The sequence below is a fragment of the Nelusetta ayraudi genome, unplaced genomic scaffold (genome assembly GCF_046127955.1).
Source record: "Nelusetta ayraudi isolate G7.1 ecotype Tasmania unplaced genomic scaffold, CSIRO-AGI_Nayr_v1 ptg000011l, whole genome shotgun sequence".
NCBI classification, from domain to species: domain Eukaryota; kingdom Metazoa; phylum Chordata; class Actinopteri; order Tetraodontiformes; family Monacanthidae; genus Nelusetta; species Nelusetta ayraudi.
In genome coordinates, this window is record NW_027466061.1 from 9652501 (window position 1) to 9679662 (window position 27162).

Genomic DNA, 27162 nt, shown 5'->3' on the forward strand with positions numbered 1-27162 from the left:
ACCAGCAAAGACAAACAAGTTATTTGGAGCAAACATCCACGTTTTCCTTCGCCTTCCCACAGGCGTCGGTGCAAAACAGAGCCCAAACAGGAAGTGGGCGTGCCTCATTGACTGGGTCCACGCCAACACACTTTCATTTCCTGCCTTGGTTCTGGGGTCCCATCAAGGATCTGTCAGCGTCCAGCCAGTCCCGATGTTGGTCCTCTCACCTCAGCGCAGCTCTCGCTCAGACTCCCCTCTAAATGGCCGCCTCGCTCTGCCGCTCACACATCGATCTTCTTCAGCTGCTCGTAGGTGAGGAAGAACTGGGGGCGGAGTTAAGGAACACGGCAAGAAGATTTGGGACTGATTCCCCTGCTCAGTTTAAAGGCCCAGGGTGACAGATTTAGTAGCATCAAGCAAAAAATATTGTACACAATGTTGAGGGACTTTTTTGTTTAAATTGATCTCAAATCGGATGTTAGGGTAAAAAAATAAATAAAAAAATCTCCAAATAAATTTCCCTTCTGGTCTTTAGGCTGCGTTCAGACTGCAGGTGAATCTGATTCAAATCAGATTCCTTCTCGAATCCAATTTTTAGGGCTGACTGTCCACACCGTTTTTAACAAGTGTCAAAATGGGATCTGGCTCTGTTCAGACTGGGCCACATTGTTGACCCATCTGACAGGTTGCTGTAGCAACGACGTCGGAGTGGAGGCGTCGTCCAGCACGTGTAGTGTGTGACGTCACAGCGGCAAAAACTGAATGGACTTGTTGCGATACATTCCCTGGAGCTTGGCTTGAATGGAGCTACAGTATCACCTACAGACTGATGAGCCAATGAGTTTCCTCCTCTGTTTTCTGCTTTCTTCTTTTCGGCACATTGGGTCTTGTGTCATGTAGAGCAACGTCACGGACAGTCAAAACCCATCGGTGCGTTTGGAGCTGTTCACACTGAGACACATCTGTCCAAATGCCATTTGAAACTACCTCCTGAAGGAGGTTTTAATCTGTTTTGCAAAAGTCGGATTTCGTGTGATTTGTGACTCTTCAGACTACAAGAGAGAAATCTGGTTTCAATCTGGATTGGCTAACTCAGATTTTGGCTGGCAGTCTGAATGTCGCCTTAGGCAAATGTTAATGCTTATTAATCAAATGAAAAACACAAAAGTTATTTAACTCAATCGGTTTTATCTGACTAAAAACATTGACATGTACCTTACATGCCAATGGAGCCCAATAGTCCCTCTACTCTGTTCTAATGAGTCAATAATCCCATTACACATTATTTTTTAAGGCCTCCCTTTCCATTGCATCTCTTCAGCCATTGCTGAAAGGCTTTTATTCACCTTTCACTCTCTGTCCCTATGGAGGCCCACACATGTGTGCAGGGGCAGTGGGCTACTGAGCCAGTAGTTTAGCAGTCTTACATAAAGGGGTTAGCTAGCATTAAGCATTAGGATAAACCACACACACACACACACACACACACACACACACACACACACACACACACACACACACACACACACACACACACACACACACACACACACACACACACACACACACACACACACACACACGTAATTACTACAAGTTCAAAGGACGTTGCATCACAGAGTTTGTACAGTGTGTAAACACACAAGCTCACTAATGAAACTGTTCAAGGATACAATTATGTTCCAGGGTCCCAGGCGCAGCCAGTTGGGGAAGAAGCCCTTGTAGAGGGCCATGAAACCCTCGGAGCGCCACGTCTGCAAAGGAAACGTAAAACACACACGTTGAAAAGCCGGTTTTATCTTTTCACCCCCCGTTGGTTCTCAAGTTGTCTGGGGGGAAAGTTTGTTTTTACTGCTAATGAGGGAGGGGGCTCTGTGACGCTGCTCCATCATTGGGCAATAAGAACAGTTGGTGGTTTGTAGTTTTAAAAGCAGCAGAAGTGACAGTCGGGGAGGGGAACCAGTTTGAACACGAGTGCAGAATGAGGGAGAACAGGAATCATTGCCCTGTGGCTGTACAGCTCTGTCTAGCAGTTGGAGGAGTGAAGAGGAGAATCTTCTTTGGATCAGACAAGTGAAAACAGAAACGGTAAACACACACTGTCATTTCCTCTGACCTGTAGCAAGCAGTCCAGAGTCCCCTGGTACAGAGCCGCTCCTCTCTGGTTCATCATGCGAGTGCGGACAACGTCCACAGGGTTGGAGGTCAAAGCTCCGGCGAGGCCGCACACAAAACTGGACCTGAGGGAGTCAGAAAAAGCAGGACGGGCAATAAACAGGACACTCTTTCTTCTGACTGTGCTGTTTGCTGATGCTACCGCCAGAAGTTGCGCAATCTCATCAGCTCTACATTTAGATCTGGATCCTGTTTCCCTGTGATAAACGATACCGCGGCTGGGGCAGAATGTGCATGTGACCCCGCAAACTTACAAGAAGTGTGTGTACACTGTGTCTCCCATGTAACCAGACAAGATGAGGTGCTTCTTTGTGATGTCATAGACGGGCAGCTCCACTCCGACCACGATGGCAGCTCGCTGAGCCGTGAGAGAGACGCCCTGTCAGGGTGGTAAAGTTTCTCTGTGATACTGAGGTGACTTCTGAACAGCAACTCAGCGTTCTTGCTCTCACTGTACCTTCCACAGCCCTCGTGTTCCCTCCTCCTGGTAGATGTTGATAAAGTTGCCCATCATGCTGCCCTGGATCAAGTTTCCTTGAGCCTGCATGCGGATCTGAGATGGACACAGAGGCAACCACTTGAACTCAAGGCAATAAAAAGTATGAAACACAAGGTCGGAACACTGCGGGTTCGCCAAGCCATGTCCGGCATTTTAATTATTAGCCTCCCACGAAAACAAACTCATGAGGGATTTTTGGCAAGCGCAACGCCCCAGACTGTTTTATCCATCCATCACTTTCAGGAAGTGTGCGCCACAAAACTGAAGGCTCGCGTGTAAAATGGCGCCTGCTAACAGATTTGTTTTGGGTTTGTGTCTTGTGCAGCACATTAAACTGAAAACACGAGGCATCATAACAGAAATCAGACGTGCAGAGAGTTCTAGTGAAGTACCAGAGATGTTGAGTTAAGCAGATATTTAATTATAAAAATACTAAAAGTTGGGTAAAGTATACAGGGGAAAACCAAACAATACAGCAGGGTCACGTACGGCACTTTATATGCTTCTATGGGAAAAGAGAAGTAAGTTACATGAAAAATATGTTCAAAGGAACAAAGAGAAATGTGGTAAAAGCCCAGTTAGTAAAATAGTCCATGTTTTGTAGCCCTGCCTGCAGCATTTTTCATTTGCCATTTGACAGAAAACACTGCAGCCGACAGGCATCAGAGAGGAAAAGCCAACAAAATGTCAGAGTGCAGATAATCATGAGCCCACAGGTCGCAGTATCACTTACAGAGGCCTCCATGTCTGAGCTCAGAGGGGTCTGTGTATTAATAGCCCACACATTACACAGAAATAACCATCACTCCACTTGGCACACTAACACACACACACAGTCTGGAGCAGACCTGTGCACAAGGTTTGGAGCTTCATGTCACACGTGCACAATTGTCACTATACTGCCACATGACTGTCCAACATGCTTTTGGTGAGAAACCAAAGATTCCATTTTAGAGTAGCCTGATCTGGTACAACAGAGACCGTTAGAGACTTGTAGCGCAACGAGCTCAGACACCGACTTCCTTTCACGCCGGCTTTCTCATTTTAAGAGTGTTGCAAACACGGGTGTGTCCCTTTATTTAAAGAAAGAACAGTTAATCGACTAACCTCAAGCATCCATCAGTCAAGAGTGTCCTTCATGGCATCTCCTTTCATGGGAGAAATGTTTCCATGAACTGGCCACACTGCATGAGCCACTCAGTTTATTGGTTTGTCGCGCATCGCTCAGGAAAAAGTACAAAACTACAGAAACTACCACCACCAGACTCAGAAACAGCGTTTTCCCCAGAGCTGTGAAAGCCATCTCACCACCCACTGCCACACCTGCACAAATTACCCCCCCCGCCTGACATTCTCCATCTTCTCTGGGACTGCGATTCATTTGCACATTTTCATTCCACACATATTGCGAGTGTTTTTATGTTATATTTTGCAGAGAACTACGTCAAAGCAAATTTTCATGATATGTGCACATAATAATAAACAATCTTGAATAAGTGGCTGTCTTTGTTTACAACCTTACAACAACTTCCTCTTTTGGTCACAACTAACCAATGGCCGTGGTTCTTGGTTCCTCTTTCTCCTCAGGAGCTGCTTCTAAATTGTGAGGTCACGCTGGTACTGGCTAAACTACTTCAGACGGAAATTACATTAGGTTAGCAAGATAGGCCGCAGCCCTCATAAACAAATGGACACCATATTAGAATGTGTGGCACTCGGCAAACAGACTCAAACCAACAAAGGAAACTAAAACTTCTGTGGACAGGGTCACATGTTTGACAAGGACTCAACATACTTTGCTGACCCCCCTTTATCTCGCTGCTTTTCAACACCAACGAGGAGAGGCAACACAATGGCACTGTCTGCAAAACAAATAGCTACCTTCAGCACGTCAGTGGGGTTGGCTATGGAGGAGGAGATGACTCCAGAGAGAATGCCACACATCACGTTAGTCAGCAGCGTCTCATCTGAAAGAGAAGAGTGCAGCATTTTGTCATAGTGTTTGTCGTCGTCAGGAAGGTGGGCGTGAGAGATCACAGGAGAATAAAGTGGGACTCACCCTCTGGCCTGTCAACCAGCAGTCGCTTGAAGGTTTGGTATGTGCCAATTTTGATTGTCCCATAGGAGGCCTGGCGAAGCATGGCAGGAGCTATCCTGTAAAATCAAATCACGTTTTTCATCATCCACTCCCGGGGTGTCCCAGCGGACTTTGGCGGCTCACAACTGTGTCAGCGCCCTGTGTGTCCCAATAATACGCATCTACAGGTTTTTGCTTGAAGTCAATGTCTGTGCAGCTACTTGAGTGTTTGTTAAAAATAACAATTACTCCAGCAACCCAGAGTTTTAATAGCATGCAATGACCTGAAAGCATGTCCATTGCATGCCACAGCACAGAAAGATTCTCTCTCAATATGGGCCAGAGCAGATGTGTGAAGTCACAACATGGCTGCTTCCTTACTGGTGTACCGGCCTTCAGTAGAAATACACAGCAAATGCTCATCATAAACTGATTAAAACACGAGTCATTTGCTCCTAGGGAGTGAATCTATTTAAAAACAAAAACGCATCTTTCTACATTAGGCCCTGTTTTCACTTGATCACGTGTAACTGTTTTGGGTGATTGGATCAGGAGAACGGATCTCGCAGCATCTGTTCGCACTTAGCCATTAACATGCGTCTCTAGCGTGCTATTTGTGATCGCATCACACACACCCTGCCGAACCTATGCAAATGCAACATGCGTCATTTCCGTTTTTAACGACTGGGGGCAGTAAAGCCAAAACCACGGCGAGTTTTACATGGCAGCGAATAAGAATCAACTTCTTGTTTGCGGACTATATCAAGTCACTCGTTTTAATTCTACTTTAATTCGCTTCTTGTTTGTAACTTTATAATGACGATGCCGGAAGTTGGGGCGCCGACCAAGTACGTACACGGGAGAGGTGAGTGGAGTAGGCGGTCGTTAATGTGGACTGAAGTCGCATTCTGTTCGCACGTCCGTGACGAATGCGTTTTTATGCGATGCGATCACACCTCGGGAGGTGGTTTTGGTGATCGGATGTCAAAACGGATTTGGACTGTTTGCACTTGGTCATTTCATGCGTTTTTCGTAATCTGATCAGCAAAAAACGCATTTAAATGACCAAGTGCAAACAGAGCCTTAGATTCCATGAGAACATATGCATTACCCACTGAGCCTTTAAAAGACAAAAAGTAAAAAGCAAAGATAGCAACATGTAGATTGAAAGCAGCTCTGAGCCTGACCCCGCTGAGGGAAACTGGAAGAATGCTGGAGAGCCGAACAATGGCCGCCGCCAAACCGGAAGTAGACTAAGATGATGCAAATATCCGTAAATACACACAGTAGTTTACGAATTCAAGTTCGTCGGGGGTCACGGACACGTAACTGGAAATTGCATTCGCGTTAGCAGCTGAGGAGTCGACAGAACAACAGGAAATGAGCAGCACATGGACGTTAATTCGGCGCACTGACCCAGAATAAAGAGTCCGGACTCCTTCCTCCCTTGCTATCCGCACGATGGCATGGAGCATGCCTCTGTAGCGAATCTCTCGGTACTTGCTGTCGCCCACCTGGCCCTGCACTTGAAGACGGGTCTTGGCCAGATCGATGGGGAAGGTGCCTGCGGAGCGGGACGAGACCCAGAGCAGAGGCGCCACTTAGGAGGATGTCGTTTGATCGTCTTCACCGCCGCCGGTCGGCCGCCCCTCGCATCACTTACCGCATTCTGCCGTTACAGAAGCGAGCCCTCCGAAGACGAACGGCTTCCAGTTGACGCTGGACATTTTACTCTCCAGGCTCGTTCACAGAAAGTAAGCGGGAAAACTTGCCGGGCCGAAGGCGGAAACAAAGCGAGTAGACGATATCTGGATCCGAACCTCATCCACTGCGTCGCGGCCCCCTTCTCTCCTCGCAGAAGGCGGCAGTTAAACCACGCCCCCCCCCGCCTGATTGGCCACTTATATTTCCTCGCCACGCCCACTATCCGTCTGACGCGTGAGACCATAGGGAAGGTAAAACGGGCAATATGCGAGCTTTACTTAGACGCCACAACAGAAACAGAAACAGAAAAACTCGGGTAAACAGTTGTAATAGTTCATTAAAAGTAATGAAATGAAAATCAAGCAACCCCGTTAAGGTACTCCCCCCCCGATCTGACAGTAATATGTCCACCGCGTCTCAATCTGTTTGGGTCACTTTTTTATTTATTTTTTTATTTTCTATCATTAATTTGTGTCTTCAGCATGTTAATACAAACTCCAGAAAAGAGAAACATTTCATCCTTCATTTTCAACATTTTTGAGAGAGTGCAAACTCCAGGCCTCCCATGGGAAACACAAAGTTGTGGAAACATTGTTTTGTGGACACATGACACAAAATCACCCCAGTGAGTATCACCGGTACTCCTCCACGCCCAGTAGAGTTTTGGTTTTGCCCCTTTCACCTCATTTAAAAACATGAGGAAGGTTCAACAAAGCGTTAGTTTCTTTAGCCAAAGCCTGGTATTTTCACAAGGTATTTGTGAAAATACCTGTCTCACGACGGTCTCTGTTTACAGCCTCTGTTTACAGAGGCTGTAAACAGAGGGACAAATAGGCTGCATTCTGGAGATCAGTGGAGTGATTTGGGTAATAAATGTTCAAGGTTCCCAAATTGTAGTCAAGGACAGAGAATAATAAAGCTATATATGAACAGCTAGGAGAGGCTCCAGCAAACCCCCACAACAACTCTGAGTGCGATAGAAAGTGATTGTTGAAGATGAATGACTGAACATGATATAAAATCATATTGCATATTCAGACCATTAAGGGGGAGGGGGATAATGAGAAAACAATTGCACATATTGCAAGGCAATATGTGCAAAATACAACAGCCTCTTGCCTGCAGCTGTTGACAGAGTAACTGTATCATGTGTAGTTTGCGGTCACTGTGTGTTCATGCTTAAGTCATCCTGCCACCGTCTCAATAGACTCGACAGCCGAGGGCTGGGATCACAACTGAAGTCGCTGACCTTTACGCCACCTGTCTTTGATTGTAAATGTTTTACAAGAACATGCTGGGGAGGGGGTGCTGTTCCACCCTAGACAGCGGGGTGTCCATGTGCACAACACGCTGGAGCTCCCTGGCAAATGGTGAGCGCACATGCACGTTAGCCGCTTGGCCAGTTCATGTTGACATATACTGGGCACAGGAGGCACTGGCGGGTGTGAGTATTGCACTTCACACAAAATGTTCTATGCCACTTTGGGGGCATCATTTTTCAAGATGTTATTATGATAATTCCATGTTTGAAGGCCCTAATATCTAGGTGCTAGGTCAGATAAACCAACAAAGTATTTCATGCAGCTTAGATGTCAAATGTCACAAATCCAGAAAGGGTTAACTGGCTTGTTTTAAGGTCATGTTTGGATTTTAATCATATTACCATATTATACAGTAGTTCCAAAGCACTGCCACTAGAGGGCAGAGTGACACAACTGTAGATGTCATTGAACACTGACGGCACCAGCAAGCAGCTTATTTAAGATGGCCAACAAATGATCCAACGACTCAATGAATTCACACTGAATGGGATAACAGGATCGACAAGCGTGTCATAGAAGATATTAACATGCTGAACCAGAAACGGTTTGACAGCACAAAACCAAGTGGATTCTGCTTATCAGACCAGATTCTCCAAGTCAGGGTTTGTGACCTTGTGGAAGCGCCTCAGCCTCATCTCACCTGTTTTTCCCAGCACATTCGTCCTTTTTGGTCTCAGCGTCTGGAAATCATTTGGGTATTTTCTCCTTGACAGCAGGACATTCATCTAGAGCGTACTTACTATGATCATATGCTCGTTGTATTGTCTGATTAATGGGTTGGCTATGGGTCAGTAACCTCAGCATTGCCACCGGTACATTATTAACGACCGGGAAGCAATAGGAATCGTGTGCGGAAGCGACTGAGTGTGTGTGTGTGTGTGTGTGTGTGTGTGTGTGTGTGTGTGTGTGTGTGTGTGTGTGTGTGTGTGTGTGTGCGCGCACGCTCGGCTGCTACACTCATATCGACGACCGGGAGTAGATGAATGGAAATATTGCGGCTTTATCTGAAACCAATAAGTAGAAGCAAGTGCGGTGCGGCTAAAATGTCCACATTTAATGCGGTGATTTGTCACAAGGAGGCGAGGTGAGTGTGTGTGTGTGTGTGTGTGTGTGTGTGTGTGTGTGTGTGTGTGTGTGTCTAAAAAATAAATCAAGATAATTCAGTTGTTTTGAGAGGCCACAAGCGCAGTGCACATATGTGTTTCACTGCTTTGAACAATATCAACAAGTAGCCTACCTTTGAGATGTGCAGTTACATAAAGACGCCTAATTCCCACATTAGTATGACAAATGTAAAACCGCCTACAGGCCCGCTCTGCTCTTTAACACTTAGCTGTCTGACTGAAAGTACACCGTGCTGTTGATTGTTTTGTGCTGCCTAAATAGGAGCCACTTGTTTTGTGTTGCTCATGAGTTACTGTGGGAACATTGTATTAATGTCACTGAGCATCACTTGATTGGTATTTTACTGCTGTGTGTGTGTGTGTGTGTGTGTGTGTGTGTGTGTGTGTGTGTGTGTGTGTGTGTGTGTGTGTGTGTGTGTGGATAGAGATGGAGGACAGAGAGTAGTGTCTTACCCATCTCTTGATACACTATAGAACAAATAAAAGGAAATGAGTAGATGAGTAGAGCAAACATAGCATCTGTTGTTAAGAACCACTAATATTTTCAGTCAAACCTACGTTACTTTAAATATCATGATGCGGGGGGAAATTAAAGAAAATAGAAAGCAGCGCATGTGGGCTCAAAACTGTGAGCAGTACGGGCTGTGGAACGCCCATGCGCAGCCACTTGTCAAAACAGTGTGTGGGTGTTAAACCCTCAAGCGTGGAGGACGAGAGCCACAGCATCAACCTTCCTCGAGAGATTCAAGGATCAGTTGTAATATTTTATTGATTATACAGCAGTCTCATTTGTTTTGACAGAAATAGAAAATCTGAATACTAAATCCAATGTCTTCGTAAATATGTTATCAAACAAACAAATAAATGCTGTTTTAAAATAATAATACATACTTTAATCATGCATGTCATTCTAAATGGAAAAAATAATGAGATCTTAATTAAAACTCGTCAAGGTAATGCTGCGTTTCTTTTGGCGATTCTAAAGACACGATGTCACCACCAGAGGGCGGTGTCTGCATGTCAAATCCCCTTAGCCTTTCAATGTCTCAGAGCCATCCACGTCTTATTGATTTGTTTTTTTTTATTATTATAATCTTCAGCAAAAGGTTATACTGCACCCATACTGCAACAAATGCCTTTGTTTTTCTACCAGATTGTGGCTCAGTGAAGCCGAACCACATCATCATCTCAGGTGAATAAGCGGCTAAGAGGGAGGGCGTCTAGAGGACGGGAGAAAGAAAAGGAGATTAGGAGGTGGGAAGGAGAGGGGGGTACTTAAATAAGGGGAGAAGAAGAGAAGGAGACTGGAAATAGAAAAAGCTGCAGTAGGACTGCGTCATGGAGGAGAATAAAGCAATTTGTCGCACAGCTAGGAGGCAAAACAAAGCCCTCTCAGATCTGATCAGGCAGAGAGGCAACCTGCTGTACGTATCAGGGGGCAGGATGTTCAAAAAGTGTAGACACGCTTCCTCTCCTTTATATAGACTTTATTAAAGATATTCAATTTCGATGATTCTGTTAAAGTGCCTACTGAAAACTGCCGCAGGGAAACACGTCCCCTGCAGGTTGGTCACATACAACATACAGATTAATCTTACGATTTAAGCAGTTGTGCCATTTTACATATGGTCCCTATACCATAAATACTTTGTCAATATAAGTCTTATATATATTACTGCTATTAGTACACATCCATTTACAATGGAAGAGAGAAAAAGGTGAACATTGTGCAATTACACACACACATACACACACACACACACACACACACACACACACAGGAAATCTTTGTAAGAGATATTCCCAAAAAACACTGAGAATACAGGTAATATCATGTTACAGTTAATATATACTATATTACAGTAAATGCGTCAGGATTTTGGACAGCGACAACAATCCTTTCTTCAGTGTCTGAAGGACAGTACATTCTCACATCCTTGTGCTTCCCTCCAAAATAAAAGCTACTCTGTTCTTAAACGCATCAGAAGGCCAAGTGCAGTCATCCCGGAGAACATTCAGCCGAAAAAGATTCACAATCACGGAAACAAACACGCTATAGAAATTGCATCGCAGGCTTCACGCGTTACAAACATCTAAATACACAAGTGGTCTTGTTTGAAGGACGTTGGATCCCTCCGTGTAGCATCTTGCGTTCTTTGGCTCACAAAATCACCATAAATAAACCTTACTTTAACCTCTGTCATTACATTTACAAATGTATTACCATGTAATACACATTAGGATACATTTACAATAAAATACCTGAATCTGCAAACAGTGTAAATGCAATATATATAAGTATATATATATATATATATTCATATATCTATTTTTTTTTTAAATAGAATCAAATATCAACATCTTAAACAATATAATAAATAACTATGGGTTTCACAGGATTGAATGAAACAGACAACGAGCCAGCGTTTTATAAGTTAAAAGACTTGGGTAGGAGCTTCAGACGCCTTAAATATTCATCTTAAACTTTTATGGGGGAAAAAATATTGCAGGCTGTGAAAACCTGCTGTTGTTTGTTATCTAAACCCTCCCAGCTCAAACACAACATGTGCATAAAGTGTGCACGTTTTAAATAAGCATGTTTTTTTCTCATAACAATACTGCGAAGCACATGACAAGATTACACAGGAGGTCACACACACACACGCATACACACACACACAACACACATTCACACCATCACACGTCACACCGCGTCAGGGCTTGGGTGCTGGTTTAGACGAACAGTTCAGTGCACTGACATTAAATACACAGCTGAAAGCACCAGAGTTGCAATTTTGTGCGGCAAATGTTCAGATACAGCAGGATTATTCAAATGTTACTGTGTTCAGTTGTTTTCATCTGTGCTTTTTTTTTTTTTTACCCTTTAGTGTGTACGCACACCCACGCACACACATGCACGCACACACACACACAGACACACAGACGTTAAAAAGACAAACTACATTGGACAAGGGACTAAAAATCACGAGATTCCACGGCACTCTCACACACTGTACCCACAGTTTTCAGGTACTTGTATATTTTCTCAAGAGGTGGATCCATGTGCTAAAACAAAGTGTCTCTCATTGGGAGTTCCTCTGCAGCGGGAGAAACACCCAGAGTGCTCTGGGGGCCACAAAAGAACCTAAACTGTGCTGTGACATCATTCTGTCCACAACACTGTGAGTGTTTCGTCGCGCCGCAACTCATCAACTACTGCGAGCGACCACCAGGGCGGCGGCGAGGGTCTACAGGTCGTGACCCATACGCTCGATCTCATCGATGAGGAAGTCGATGTCGGACTGTGTGGCTGCGGGGTTGGAAACCACCATGCGGAAGAAGTTGACTTTGTTGGCCTGAGGCTGGTAGCCCACCATGGTGGTCCCGGATTCCATCATCATGGCTTTGATCTTTGGTGCCACCTGGTGGAGGAGAATAAAACAATGAAAAGATTAGAGCGATGAAGAGCTGGTGTCATACGTTTATTCCAGCAAAAAGTACGTCATTGTCAACGTCAGTGTGTCCACTGTTGGCCATGGCACCAATAGGAAGGTTCAAACTGTTTCTGATCAGCCCAACTGATAAAAAAAGATATATTTTTTCTAATTTTTTCAGAAGAGCAGCATGAAGCTGAATGTCACGCAACAAGTTGGAGGTGACTCACTCCGTGCAGTTTCTCCCGCCGCTCGTCGCCGTCGGGCATTCCTCTCAGGCTGGGCGGGATGTACCAGAAGCAAACGTTGGTGTGTTGAGGCTGCACACACACACACACACACACACACACACACACACACACACACACACACACACACACACACACACACACGGTGTGTTAAAACGCATGGGTTGGGAGGACAAATAGAAACCCTGGAATAAAACAGATGACGAGAGACTCACCACGCCGTCAAACACCATCTCGTATCCCTCCCTGTTCTTGATCTTGTTGTACAGGTACTGAGACAGGTCCAAACACTTGTCAATGTGCTGCTCGAACCCAATGGTGCCCTGCAGGAGAAAGAACAACATGGTGCTTATAACCATCAAAAGGAACAACCAAGTAGAAAAGCACAACAAAACAAACAAAAAAAAACCTGCAAATAAGCCAGCTACTAATTTGGAAACAGCTAGTTCGGCTTCCTGCCACCCACAAAACAATTTAAATTGAACTATCCTTTTAGACGCAGCCCGTGCCGACCTACCTTGGCCTTCCACATGAGCCAGAACTTGAAGATGTCGACGTGGCGGCCGCACTGGATGGCCTTGTCGCCCGTGTCGTAGGCCACGTCGTACTGTTTGTCCTGTTGGAACAGGTAGCCTGCGCACATGGAGTTACAGCCAGCCATGATTCCCTGCACACGCACACAAACACACACACACCGTTAGCAACAAACATCTGTGTGCACGGAAGCGTTTGTTAAATTGCCGTTGCCCTGTTGCTCCTCCTCCACTCTACCTTCTCTCGGACCAGGATGGCGGAGCACTGCAGGGGAACGCCCATCATCTTGTGAGGGTTCCACGTCACAGAGTTGGCCCTGCAAAATCCCGTTGTTGTCAGTCACAACGTCATTTAACCCCCGCTCCTCCATCCTTGAAACAGCACAACTCCTCACCTCTCCACCCCGCTCAGCTTATGACGATGCTTCCTGGACATCAGGAGTCCGCCGCCCCACGCTCCCTGCGGAGAAAGTGGCGTTTACATAAGGTTGCACACTAGTGGAAAGAGTCCGCGTCGCTAGCCGTGACGGTAAACGCGGGGGGGCGCTCGGAAGCCCAACACGCTCACATCGACATGGAGCCACAGGTTGTACTTCTCGCAGATGTCGGCGATCTCGTTGATTGGGTCGAACGCGCCGTACACCGTGGAACCAGCCGTGGCGTTGACGAACAACGGCACGTAACCCTGCCATTGTGAGTGGACACGCGTGGTTTATTAGGAGGTGAGAGGACAAAAACATATGAAGACACAGACCGACAGCGAGGATTAAAAGAACACGCACCTTCTGTTTGGCATCGATGATTTTGGCTTCCAGGTCTGCAGGAATGACTCGTCCTCTGAAAGAGCCAAGAGGCCTCACATCAGTTATACACACTGAGAGATCAGATGGAATAATTCCACCACAACACTCTGGAATTAAGCCCATACATCAAGGAAAGCGTTCATAGAAATTGCATAGCATGATGAAAATGACTTGTGCATCATGGCCACATGCTGGGCAGAAGTGCACTGTGATGTTGGTTTCAGTAATTGATAAAGAGAGTCAGAAGTTTTGCAAAAAGATTTCTATGACCTCTGTTGTTTTTTCTTTTTAATGCAAAGAAAAACAAATGCATGCAAATGTGATCTGAGCAACAGCCGAGCTATAGTTTAGTTTAGCAGCATTAGCTTGGCTGGCTCCTGCTTCCTGCATTTTCACTTCAGCTTTTTCCACTGCCTGGTTTTGTCACAACTGCAAATGCTTTCTATTGTTGTTGGCAGCACAGGGAGTGAGATTCCAGAAAAGAAATCTGAGCCGTCCAGCTGCCATGCAGGGTTTACACATCGGGGACATGCAGAGTTTCGCAACGTGCCCAGGACGGGTTCCTCACCTCTCGTCGGTGCTGAGCAGGATCACGTTCTCAGTGCCGAAGCCCAGAGCAGCTCCGGCCTTCTTGATGGAGTAGTGGCTCTGTGGGAAACGCAAACGCCAGCAATGATTTACCTGCCGTTCAACTGTTGGCAGAATTACAGCAATGTGTGTGAGAGAGTGTGGCTTTGCTTTGATTTTTTTGTCCCACCGCATTGAACATAAAATGATTTACAGACACAGGTGGACGTGATAAAAGTAAATAGATCTATTAAAGTAGCCACTGGCCGCTGGTCATTACTGGACTTCTTCAATGACCTCAATCTACGACCAATGGAGCATAGAGCCTCCTCTATTTCAGCACCTAGGAACCAGTCTGTGCGTGTGTGAGTGTGTGAGTGTGTGCGAGTGTGTGTGCGCAGTCTCTTACATGCTCAGATGTGAAGAGGACGAGGCGAGGGGCGGCAGACATCCCCTTGGTCTTGACCTCTGGAAAGTACTTGTAACGAGCAATCATCACACTGTACATATTGGAGATGGCGCCCCCTGTTGAGAAGAAGAGCGCACAAGGTCAGCACCATGGACACTAGCGGAAGAACATGGAGAGAATAAAAACAATAACACACATAGCGCACAAATGTTTTGAACCTGGAGAGAAGAGTCCGTCCCCTTCGCCATCGGGCCAGCCAATCATCTCTCTCATCTTCTTCAGGGTCAGCTGCTCCATCAGCACAAACACCGGAGCGATCTCGTAGGTGAACCTGTCAATCACAACGCAATATGAGCCACATGCGCGTCTTTCGCCGCAACGGTTGGGGAAATCAACACAACAGAATGAGCGGGCAGAGCAGGAGCGGAAGATTCTTCTGCACAAAAAAAGCGCGCGCACACGCACACGCACACGCACACGCACGCGCACGCACACACACACATTTATTGTTTTTTTTATTAGCTGCACTGTATTTCTGTCCACAGGGTGCAATACCGGCGCTTCTGCTGAGTTTGCTAATTAAAAAGTGTCTGATAAGAGTCGGAGAAGCAAACATTCATATTCAAATGCTCTCCAAAAAAAATCACTGGGCGGTTTAATTAAAGCACACAAAGCTGTGATGGCTATCTGTCAACCCTGCCAATCTCACAATGAATGGGGCTGGTTTGATGGCTGAGAAGACTTGGATGCTGACTCGTGTGTGTGTGTGTGTGTGAGAGAGAGAGCGAGAGAGAGAGAGAGTGAGAGAGATAGGGGGAAAAGACAGATAGAGGGAGTGTTTTAACGAGATAAGAACGAGTGTTGACACCAGAATTTAGAGGGGGGGGAGACGACGACACCACAACTAGTCGTTATTATTCTGAAATGGCAGGGGGCAGCCTGTCCACACTTCCAGCTCTTTATTTTTCATCTTTGACTCCAGTGGGGCAACCTCACACATTGAATTAACCAAAAAAAAACAAAACCTCAACAAATCTCCCGAAAGAGATACAGTATATTATATTAATATATATAATAAAGTTAGCCCTCTGCTTACAGCCTCCTGCTAAAAAAATGTTGGGCTTTAGTGTCCTGATAAAACTTCATGCTTGGGAGGAGTCAAACGAGGCGACCTGCAGAGTGGACTTTGCATAACATGGAGCCTTTAAATAAAAAGTAATGGCCTTTCTCAGATGGCAGGACAACTTTCCACTCTGCCAAACTAAAGAGCAAAACACCGCGGGTCGTTGAGTGTGTCCCACAAATCAAACCCCCCACCGCCAGACCTGAGCTCGCTCCGCTTTTCGCTAACCCACATTTCACTGCCTCCCACGGACGCCCTCAGGTTTGAACCCTTTATTTTTTTCCCCAACCCGGCTGGAAATGAGGCCAGTTACACAACACAACTCCTCCACTCCCACCAGCTACCAGCGCCTCCCTGGAACAACGGTGGCGTCTCGTCTCCGGATCCCCTCCGCTCGGCTCAGAGAGAGGGGCTGCGCCATTTATTTGTCTTATTTATCTTTTTTTTTTTTCATAGTTCAGGCGCAGTGGAGGGAGGAACAAAGGCAGCAAGGAGGAGAAGGAGGCTGCGGGGGTAAAACAATGAGCCGACGGGAAACTGTGACAGAGGACAACAAAGGGATAGGAGGGGAGCCGGTGTGGAGGCAGAGGCAGGGAGGCATGCAGGCGACAGAGAGGACCAGGGAGCAGAACTGTGTCGCAGGAAGAACATTTTCAAGGAAAAAGAACAAGCCAAAATGCGCAAGTTCAGAATTGAAACAGGAGGGCGCACACAATTTTTTTGTTTCGTTTAACGTTGATGGTCAGCAGCCGAAAACTTATTTACTGGATATTTTATTCGCAGATGCCTCCATTTGTATTCCGTTTTGATCCCAGTCACTATTTTTTTTGTGTTTTTGTAACACTTTTATTTTTGCAACCCTTGTTTGTTTGTTTTTTAATTTGTGCTGCTTTTACTCTGAATCAGATGCTGGTTATTTATTTCTAATTTGGCATTTTTGGTTTTTAAGCTGAATGCCAAAACAAATTTTTTATATTTAAAAAAAAAAAAAAAAAGAAGTGTTATTTAGATGCCCATTTACAAAGAGAGGAACCTCACTGATCCATCACAGAAACTGGGCAGCTCCCTGTCACCTCTCCCCAGAAGGTGCCCCAATTGGCAGCAAAACTCAGTGTATCTTTTTAAAATTCTCCTTTCCCCTTTGAGTCATTTTGCCGTATAATGAAAATAATGGAGATGATTATCACAATCAGAGCAAATCATTGGTCTTTTCAGGGCGAAAATTACCCCTCAGTCACCTGCCCGTCTCCAGGGACGCTCCCTAAATGCCCTTATTATCATCATCAAGGGCACTCAGTGTGTCTGCTTTTGGATACGTGCGTGTGTCTGTCTATGTGTGTGTGTGTGACTAACCCTTTGACCCCCTACCACACTCTCCTCTCATCTCCCCCAGAGGAGCCAGTCTGTGTCCGTGGGGACAAAGGAGCAGCACTGAGGGCCCCGCAGGGAGCCGCTGCAGCCATTTCCCACAGTGTGACGGAGGAGTTTTGTCGTGGCAGCCGCGGGACATTGTGTGTCAGTGTGGGGCCCAGCTGGCCTATCTGCTAAGACCAGCTCTCAATGAGCCTACAGTCAATGGACTGGAAACCCCTCGCTGCTGTATCTGGGACAGGCAGAGCTGGTGTGTGTGTGTGTGTGTGTGTGCGTGTGCGTGCTCAACGGTCCCTATGTCTCGGGGCATTCTTCCACCCAGCAGAGGAGATGGGAAAGTTTTATATTAAAGGAGGGAGGCAGCGGCTGTTAAAGAAAATGTTTTTTTGTTTTTTTTGAGAAACTGGATGAATTAAGAGTCTCTGGTTTTTCCCGCCTCTTGCCTTCGGGATGATTATCCCAGTATCGATCACTTCTTTAGCAGCCAGTCGGGGAGAAATACTGAAAGCTCAGTTTGTGTGGGGATGACACAGTGTGTCTCTCGCCTCTTGGTCAATTTGTGCTCTGTAAACATCAGCTATCAGCTGAGCAAAGGCACCTCCCATCATTAACCAACCAAGAACGACAGAAAGCAGCAAACACAGTCCTCGTTGTTTCTTAAACCCAATCTCAGCAAATAGGGCATCATGTTTATCCTGCGATAATTAATCTATGCTATTAAAAATGAAAAGCTGAAAATAAAATGTGTGCTTCGTGATGTGTGTCCGTGTCCGTGTGTGTGTGTGTGTGTGTGTGTGTGTGTGTGTGTGTGTGTCCATTCATCCAAATGTTTTCCAAAGAATGTGATAAACATTGAAAGGCTAACTGAACAGAGCAATCAATGCCAAAAGAAACCTACTTAGTGATTTGAGCCCAGACTAAACAAGTGTGTATCAAGGCTGTAAGTAACAATACTCACCCATAAAAAGAGAAACTTGTGTGATGCAATAATGAGACTGATTTATATCATAAAACTTTCAAAAAAAAATACAACAAAGCAAGAAAAAATAGTATTGTTTAGTAAAGTTGTCTGCGTTGTCTGTACCTTGTTTTTCCTATTGTCTTTTTTCTGCTTTGTCTTTCATGAAACAATCATTTATTTTTCTGATCCTTATGATTCTAAGATTTTTCCCCATGAAGTGATACATTTTATTACCAGGTATTTATCTGTTCCATGCTTTTTATTTTATTCTTTGAAAGTTTGAGAAATGTCTGCATACGAGCTGTTTGGATAATGTATATGTGTGTATACAATTTAAATTTGAATTATATATTTTTATTACCCTTCCACCCCCTTTATTTTAACACTGAGAATATATGCCCAGATTTATGCACATGTTTACACACAGAGAGTTGTAAATATCAGGCTGATAAACATCAAGATTGGTTTTTATCTTTGTGAGCAGCTGTGTGCGCACGCGCACGTGTGTGTGTGTGTTGTATGTGTGTGTGTGTGTGTGTGTGTGTGTGTGTGTGTGTGTGTGTGTGTGTGTGTGTGTGTGTGTGTGTGCGTGTGTGTGTTGCGGCTGGATGTTTCGTCAAAGTCAAAATCTGGAGCAACATGATGCTCGTTACTTATGTCAATGATGATAATAACACAGAGTCCGGTCCTATTTACACACATGTATAGGTGTGAACGTGTCCAGAGTGTGTAGTGATGATGGGGTTCGTGCCCTCTATCAGTCTGGGCCACCATGTAACTGTGACCCAGGATCAATATGCAATCTAGCCTGCCCTGCAGGGGGGGTGGCAGCCTCAAACACAGAGTGCCACACAGCGGCCGCCTGTGTCTGTCAATAAAAACTCTCCAGAGGACAAACCCCACACTTTATGTAACTGCCCTCCGAGCCTCTTGTGTCTAATTTTGGAACAAGCCAAGGGGAATGAACACCTCGGCTGGGATTCCATATGATAATGACCGGCGACCATTTCCAGACAAACAGGAAATGCCATTTGGCCTGTTTTAACATTTGTGGTGTCTGCCCCCCACCCTTTATGTGTAATAACTGAGCTGTAAACGCTTTGGGGATGCATGATTGCGTGTAACTCACATGTTGGTGTTAGCGGTGGAGGTGAGCCACTCGCCGGCCAGGCCGATGATGTCCAGGCCAGAGGAAAGCTGGTTGAAGAATCGTGGGTGACCTATTGAGAGGAAGAGGGAATTAATGTAATGTAGCTGGGATAATGATGACCCTTTCTGAAGTTTTAAACTGCCCTTAAAGAATTAATAAAAGAAAGTGTCCTAGATCACCTATAGGAAATGGAAGGGCCTAGTTTAATAGTTGTTTTGTACACAGATATTACTGCAGATCTCAAATAAAATAAAACAAAAAATAAATAAACCCCATGTCTGACATGAAACCTTAAGGATCTGACTTTGCACTGTTCAGTGTTCCATAATTACACTGCTAACAAGGCTGCACGACAGCCACTTAAACTCCCAAGTGCTTTCACACGTCACCATCAACATGCCTGAAGCGTCAATGCTGCCACGGTGTAAGCACTTAATGGAAATCGCACAAATGAACTGTGTGACTCATACTAAGACCTTTTGAATTATATACATGTGCACAAATATAACGTATATATACATAAATATATATATATATATATATATATATATATATATATATATATATATATATATATATATACATATATATATATATATATATGTATATATGTATATGTATGTATGTGTGTGTGTGTATGCATGTATGTGTGTATATATGCACACACACACACACACACACACACACACACACACACACACACACACACACACACACACACACACAGACACAGACAATATGAACAGTGAAGTGTTTTGTGGTAGGAGCAGGGACGGGCAGAAAGCTGGCAGCTGACGGCGCAGAAAGATTCAGCACCACAGACAGTTCCTCCGGCCCAGAGGAGGCTGAATGATGTGTAAAACCCTGGGGAGAGTTTGAGTTTGGTCAATTTTAGCAGCTTGAAACAGCCAGTTAGGATCCCCTCAGGCAAGCCAGCCTTTAATAAATTGTGAGGTATAAAAAGGGGGAGGTGCAGAGAATTACCATGGGGACAATAAATAAGGCAGTCACCGTAATGGCCTTAAAATAGCCGGCAAATACCATCAACCGCACAGTGAATATGTGAATTTTATGGACACTACTAAAGTTGCAGCCAGAACATCAAAATATAAAATATTGTCATGCTCTATTATTATTGTATATTTTTATGCAATAATATATATGGCTATATTTCAGGCTGCAATGTTTAATGGCATATTTGGAGATATTAAAGGCCAAGTGTGTACCATTTACTGGGATCTACTGGAATATAGAATTGAGGAGAAACCACCAATTTTATTGAGATAAAGTCATTGATCATAAATAACTTCTGTGTTCTCAGTTGTTCGTAATAAGAATAAAGAGCAGGCCGATTTGTATCTTACACCACGTTTCTACGGACCTGCTGCAAGGCTCTGTGATTCTATCCAAGAGGAAAAAATAGGATTTTGCCAGATGGAAATGCTTTAACAGGAATGCGATGTCAGCCTGACAGTCTGACTGCAGTGTCTGACATTATACACAAAAAAAATATAAGCATTAATTTAAAAAAAAAAACAACTTCACACTGGAACTTAAAAAAATTACACAAGTTCAGTTTGGTCTATTTTTTATGATAACTTTTAGTGTTAGACCATATATTCAAAATATCACAAAATATTATTATCATTCATTCTCAATGGCAGGTGAGCGCTGCCTCTCCCTGGCCTACCTGTGCGGACGCCGTACTTGAGCGTGTCCCGGCAGTCGACCAGGATCTGTTCCAGAGACTCGGGCTGGTCAGACAGCTCCAGGTTGAAGCCCTCCATACCCTCCAGCAGCTGGTGGGGGTGGTGGAAGTCCAACACTTTGGTGGACCGGTCAAAGGTCTTCTTGACATAGTTGGTGAGAATGTCGACAATTTCCAGCAGGAACTGTATGGTGGGCTCCTCTCCATTTTTGGCTGGAAGCAAGTCTGTGAAGAGAGAGGTTGGTGAAAAATGACACCTGGGTGACACACAATCCAATATTTGGCCTTCAGGAATTTTTTTTCAAAGCCAATATGATTGAAACACAGTCAAAATTTGATTTTGTATTTTTAGGCTTGTGGCCAAGTGTGACATTTTTTATCATGTAACCTACATTGTGTTTGCACCAGTAAAATGTTTCTTTATGAGTTGTAATGCAAATTTGCCTGTAAATAACGCCATTATTTTGTTTTCATTTGTGTTTTAGTCACTCTAATGACTGAATGAACTCAGATCTTTTGGAAATGTAAATTCTGAGAGGTTAATGAAAAACGGATGATTGTTTCATAACTTAGCTTTAGGCACAAATTAAATTGTATGGCAAACAGTTTCTATCAAGCATTTTAAATGCAAGGCTCACCACCATAGGCTTTAAAGGCCTAAAGAAAAGAGGCCCAACAGCAATTCATCTGCCAATCTTTCTAAAATCACCTCTTTTTTTTTCTTTTTTTTTTTTTAATTAATAACAAACAAACAAACAAAAAAGATCCTAACTATAGCCCATACGAAAATGGGCAAAATCCTTTTTAACCTCTCCAGGTGTGCAGCAGGTTCTCACCTCTGGCGAACAGGTTGGAGAAGTCGGTCTCGGTGAGGCGGAAGCGCGAGTCCCGATCCCCGTTATTGCATGACAGCAGGTTCTTCTGGCCGGAGAGCCTCCCTTTGTCATCCAGGCTGTTGTTCTTCTGCAGGAACCCTAGGGTGTTACACGGTGACGGGCACAAGTTATCGCCAAACACATCCATCTCCCCGTATGTAGCGCACGACAACAGGGGGAAATATATATGTTCTTTTTGGGTTTTTTTTAAAAAAAAAGAATATAAACAACGCAAAATTGAGAGAGAAAACAAAGGAGATAATGGTGGCGGGCTGTGCTGGATCGTGGTGCTTCCCTGTCGAGATGTACAGCCAACTCCTGATCAATGTTTCCACCCGAGATCTTTATCAAATATAGGCCGCGCGCGCACGCACAAACACACACACACACACACACACACACACACATACACACACACACACACACACACAGAAGAGCCACATCGGATCGTGCGTGATGGGGCGACCACACCCTCTGACAACACGACCACACCCCCAATCACGCCGCCACCGACGCAGGAAACAACCAACTGCTGGCCGCGATAAACAAGTTTAAAAGTATATCTATATGTTACCTATATGTTACCAGGGAGACACTGGTGTTTGAACCTCTGAGGAAAAATCACATCTCTTTCACTGATTGCTCCTCTATAGGCTTAAACATTCTGACGCGCTAAGGGATGAAAAAAACCCGCATAAAATCCTCTTTCTTAAAGGATGATCTTTGATTCCTCCTTCATTAGACCCGAAATGACACATTGAAAACCATTACTGTGTGGCACCCCCGCAAGCTAACTGCCATACAGACCCCGCATAGGGGGCATTTCCAGTCAATTTCCACTCCAGCCCATTAAAATGTCGTTTGGGCTAATCGAAATGTGCAATAGGTCAGATTCGGAGTTTCTGGAAATGCAAATATACATCTCGCTCAATATGTTGATCTTATTCGAATCCTGTCGAGGCAGACCAGTCCAGCGCTCCTTTTTTTTTCCTTTTTAAATACATCTTATCTTATCTTTCAAAAAGGAATCACCGCCTTATTTGTGAACGCGCTCTGTGCTCAATTCCCCGGCCTGTCTGTCTGCGGAATCTTCCTCTCTGCGCTGGAACGGAGGAGACACGGGTCGGAGGCTGTCGGGGGGGAGGCTGTTCGGGGTCTCTCATTATCAGACCTAAAGGCTAATGTCCACTGACCTTCGGAAGATGGAAACACAATGTGACAGTCGTGGATGGCCTGGTGCGAACCAGCCTTTATCAAAGCTTGAATTTTATTATATTGTTTTCCCGAAAGGCTCCCACGGTGGAAATACAGGGAGAAACATTATATCACAGTGGAATAATATAATCCCGAAATGGCGAAATGGAGAGAGAAAAAAATAGAAAATTAGAAGATGAAAAATTCTCGGTGCCGCCAAGTAAAAGACTTACCGCAAATCTTCATCCCCAGCTTTCTTGTGCATCCGTGCATCCACGCATATTCGTAGGCTAAAACAGAATGAACCTTTGAGTTTCAGGCCGCGGGGTGGCTGTGCGACATGGATGGGCGGAAGATGAATGTCAAAGCCGGTGGAGCGCGCGGTGGAAGCGTGATGCAGCCGATGGAGCGAGACGAATCAGTGGGAGAACAAAAAAAAAAATCTAGAATCTGTTGCCCAAATTCTCGGCCAGGTCTGTGTGTGTGTGTGTGTGTGTGTGTGTGTGTGTGTGTGTGTGTGTGTGTGTGTGTGTGTGTGTGTGACAGTTTGGTGGAATGTGGAGCTTCTGCACGTTTTTGGATTCGTGATTTGCCCTCGTGCGTTTTTGCCACTTGCACCCCCAGCCAGATGCGCGCGGAAGAGGATGAGTCTCGTTCATTGGGATTCAAGTTCAATCAATTGGCGCGGACGGCGGGGCCCGCACGGAACCCAGGCCGGCTCACACACTCCCAGCCAAGGGGCGGACTGGAATTAACGCCCGTGAAATGAGCTCATACGCAGGAGGGCAGGAATTAATTGAGTGAAACACAGTGTGTGACTGGAGCGGCCTGGTGATGTCTGTGGCAAACGTGGGGAGTCTGTACGGTCGGCTTTATGCAGGAACCAGCAGCACACGCACACGAACGCGTGCTATGGACATGCGTAAGCGGAGATGAATCTGAAGCCGTGAGAAGACGGTGGGAAAAAATGAAACGATGCAGCCCAGCAGAGTCACGACGAGGCGACGAATGGCTCCAACCCAATGGAGAACTTTCCGACACAAACACAGCAGAGCAATAAATAAAAAAAATAAAAAAAAAGTGGGCTAGTTCAATTTTACCGTTGCGATTTCATTTCACGAGAGGCTTTGGAGCAGCCCGAGGCCAGGCCAACACTCATAGCAAAAACACAAACAGCGCACAAACACGACAAAGGCACCACCAGGCGTGAGATGAAGCGTGGCGACCAAATAGTGACAACATACAGCAGCAGAGGAAGTCAGACACAACAGCACTGTTACAATCGGATTAACAATGTAATTTTTATTTATTCATTTATTTATTTATTTATTTATTATTATCTTTATTTTTAGATATATTGTGGCTGCAAACCTGTGGTAAACATACAAAGTGGATATATTGTTTTTATTCGATCGGGAAATAAAATATGATATTGGACAATTCATAGCGGACTGAATAATTTCTTTTAACATTGGGCAGCGGAAAGGGTGGAAGGAGGAGTGGGGGAAAAAAACGCGTAATTACTTTCCAGTGTCGCGCTGCAGATGGCTGCTCAAGTGCGCTGTAATGGGCTCGATTTTGTCCGGCGGACAAATGCTCAAAATGATTCATTAACCCGCAGGTTAACGTGTATACCTAAATAGGTTGACTCACTTTGGCAATAAAAGCAGGAAATATTTCCTCAGCAGCTTATCTGCATGGACACAGCCGCGAGGGCCTGATTCATCCTGGGCCGCCAAGATAAGATCCGTTATGACAGGAATGGATCGTCATAAAAATAAAAAAATAGGGTGGGGTTGGGGTGGTGGACGAGTTTCGTGTGTGATAATTCGAAAAAAACAAACAAACATATAGATATACAAATCGTAAAAAAATAAATAAATAAATAAAAGAGAGAGAGAGAGAGAGAGAGAGAGAGAGAGAGAGAGAGAGAGAGAGAGAGAGAGAGAGAGAGAGAGAGATATTCTTAAAAAAAAAAAAAAAAAAAAAAAAACATATCCTCGAATTACATGCATTATTGTAATAAAACGCCGAAATTCGAGACAGTATCTCCTGAAAAATCAGTAGTTTGTGTTTAGAAATAATTGTCCGTATGGCTGAAAATCCATAACAGGAGCCTAATGGCGCATTATTTGCGCGCCAGGTCCGGTGTTTTCTGCGCGCTGCTGCTCCGCCGGGCAGCGACAGGCAGCTGATGGCTCTGTTTTTAACCGGAATGATTAACGACGGAGCCCGCACAGCAGCAAATGGTCCGGGTGAGACGAGCCTTTATCAGACAGCCGCGGAGGGAGCAGTGGGAGGAGGGGAGGAGGGGAGGGGGGGAGGAGAGGGGGTGGTGGGGGCAGACAGAGGTGCGGGGGAGTCAACCGGGTCCGAGCCCACCTCCCCACCCCATGCCCCCCACCCCCTCCTTGCATAGGATCTCACTGCGCAAGTGCCGCTGAGCAAGGCACCAGCGAGAGGGGGAGAGGGGGGGGGGCAGCATAGGTCGAGAATTTACCGGAAGGGATTTATGTTTGGAGAGTGGGAGGACCTACTTGAGGACGGAGGTCTTAAATTGTCCGAGTTGGGGTCCTGCTCCCCGTCGGTGGCTCTGGGTTCAGACGTGGCCATCACTCCTCTGGTACCGGCGCTGTAATTCAGCTGCAAACAGGGCGGGCAGCGGGTTAGTGGGATCACCAGCTCAGGCGTGAAATGTACTTATTTTGACTAATTGTTGTCAGTTTTATGGGAACGGCCCACGATTTGATCAGAACATTTTGTCATCCCCGTGCGTGCGTGGCTGCGTGGGCGCAGTATCATTGTTGAAGGATGGCACAGAGGGCTGTGAATCTGAGCGCGCACTTTGGAGGAGGATTACGCATGGCGCAAGGGCTGCACGCGCATCAGGATGCACAGTTTCGTCCAGACAGTCATTTTGGGGAATAGACTTCATTATTTTTGCTCGGACTCCGCCGGGTCTGCTGAATTGATGTCGAGGAATATAGAGATAATGGAGTACGATTATTATCTCTATAAAAAATGTTTTGCAAAAATGGCTTTATAATTGCTGTGAATGGATGTCATTTCCCCCCTTTGGATAACAAAGCAACAGCAGACAAAATAGCTTTCTGTCTGTTTACCGAGCAGCATTTCTGAGGAACCACACACAAATAGCATGTGAAAAATATATAAATAATACATCTAAAAAATAGATTAAAACTGTTGATATCATAAGAATATGTTAAATAACACATTTTGACAGCATTGAAGTAAAAAAAAAAAAAAAACGCCTACTATAAATCGCCTGCCTATCAAATATTGACTCAGCAATCGACGCTTCAATTAAGTTGCGCTTTAAACGAGCCTCTCCTCATCCCCTCATCGCTCAATGTCATCGTGGTATTTGGAGGCAGACTCAACAGCTCCCCACGCATCACCCGATAAATATCGAATTCCAGCAGTTTCACTTCGTTTAAAAAAAATGAATAAAAATAAAACACAACCTCCACGTTCAGATAAGACGCGTCTCTTTGGGAAACAAGGCATCAAGGACGCGACTGGAATTCTAAGAGGGAAAAATAACAAAAAAAAAAAAAAAAAAAGGCGGAGGCATCTTACCGGTTGTCGAGTGCACAGGTTGTCGGATCCAGACCGAGGGGAACAAAAACTACAACAGGATGTCACAATCAGCAGGCAGGAAACACTCCAGAGGAATACCGGCGGAGCGCGCCAATAAAAATCCCACGCAGCGGCGCGCAAGTGACCCTTTCTCCCTCAAGATTAGTGGAAAAAAAATCCCTCCCCTCCTCTCATTTATACGTCTGGCTCCGGCAGCCCATTGGTCTCCTCACGCAGGCATGAGTCACAGCCTTGCCTCCCCTTCTGACGACTAATGAAGCTTTCCTGAGCGCTGCTGACAGC

The 27162-nt window shown here is 45.2% G+C and overlaps 2 protein-coding genes across 3 annotated transcripts in view; both read right to left on the minus strand.

Annotated features, from left to right (window-relative positions):
- LOC142884792 (kidney mitochondrial carrier protein 1) overlaps positions 1-6589 on the minus strand; it is a 7496-nt gene extending 907 nt beyond the window's left edge. The window contains exons 1-9 of the mRNA XM_076020694.1: positions 6397-6589; positions 6150-6297; positions 4716-4810; positions 4538-4623; positions 2615-2710; positions 2412-2536; positions 2099-2222; positions 1656-1736; positions 1-305 (exon numbers count right to left, since the gene is read on the minus strand). The exon at positions 1-305 is cut by the window's left edge and continues 907 nt beyond it. Coding sequence (XP_075876809.1) covers positions 264-305; positions 1656-1736; positions 2099-2222; positions 2412-2536; positions 2615-2710; positions 4538-4623; positions 4716-4810; positions 6150-6297; positions 6397-6460 — 861 coding nt within the window. The 5' untranslated portion in view covers positions 6461-6589 and the 3' untranslated portion in view covers positions 1-263. The remainder of the gene's footprint in view (positions 306-1655; positions 1737-2098; positions 2223-2411; positions 2537-2614; positions 2711-4537; positions 4624-4715; positions 4811-6149; positions 6298-6396) is intronic.
- Positions 6590-11208: 4619 nt separating this feature from the next.
- On the minus strand, positions 11209-27121 carry LOC142884793 (glutamate decarboxylase 1-like). Of its 2 annotated transcripts, XM_076020696.1 has the most exons (17): positions 26860-27120; positions 25797-25902; positions 23493-23549; positions 22027-22164; positions 21173-21415; positions 19462-19552; positions 15096-15208; positions 14878-14993; positions 14470-14549; positions 13881-13935; positions 13667-13783; positions 13494-13558; positions 13337-13415; positions 13083-13232; positions 12781-12888; positions 12548-12637; positions 11209-12305 (listed from the first exon to the last, which is right to left on the minus strand). In XM_076020696.1, exons 2-17 carry the CDS (start codon positions 25870-25872, stop codon positions 12132-12134), a joined length of 1752 nt encoding a protein of 583 aa, XP_075876811.1. In that variant the 5' UTR covers positions 25873-25902; positions 26860-27120; the 3' UTR covers positions 11209-12131. The 2 variants fall into 2 exon arrangements, with proteins under 2 accessions (XP_075876811.1, XP_075876812.1); XM_076020697.1 differs by lacking the exon at positions 23493-23549 and having other exon boundaries at positions 26860-27121.
- Positions 27122-27162: the final 41 nt, after the last annotated feature.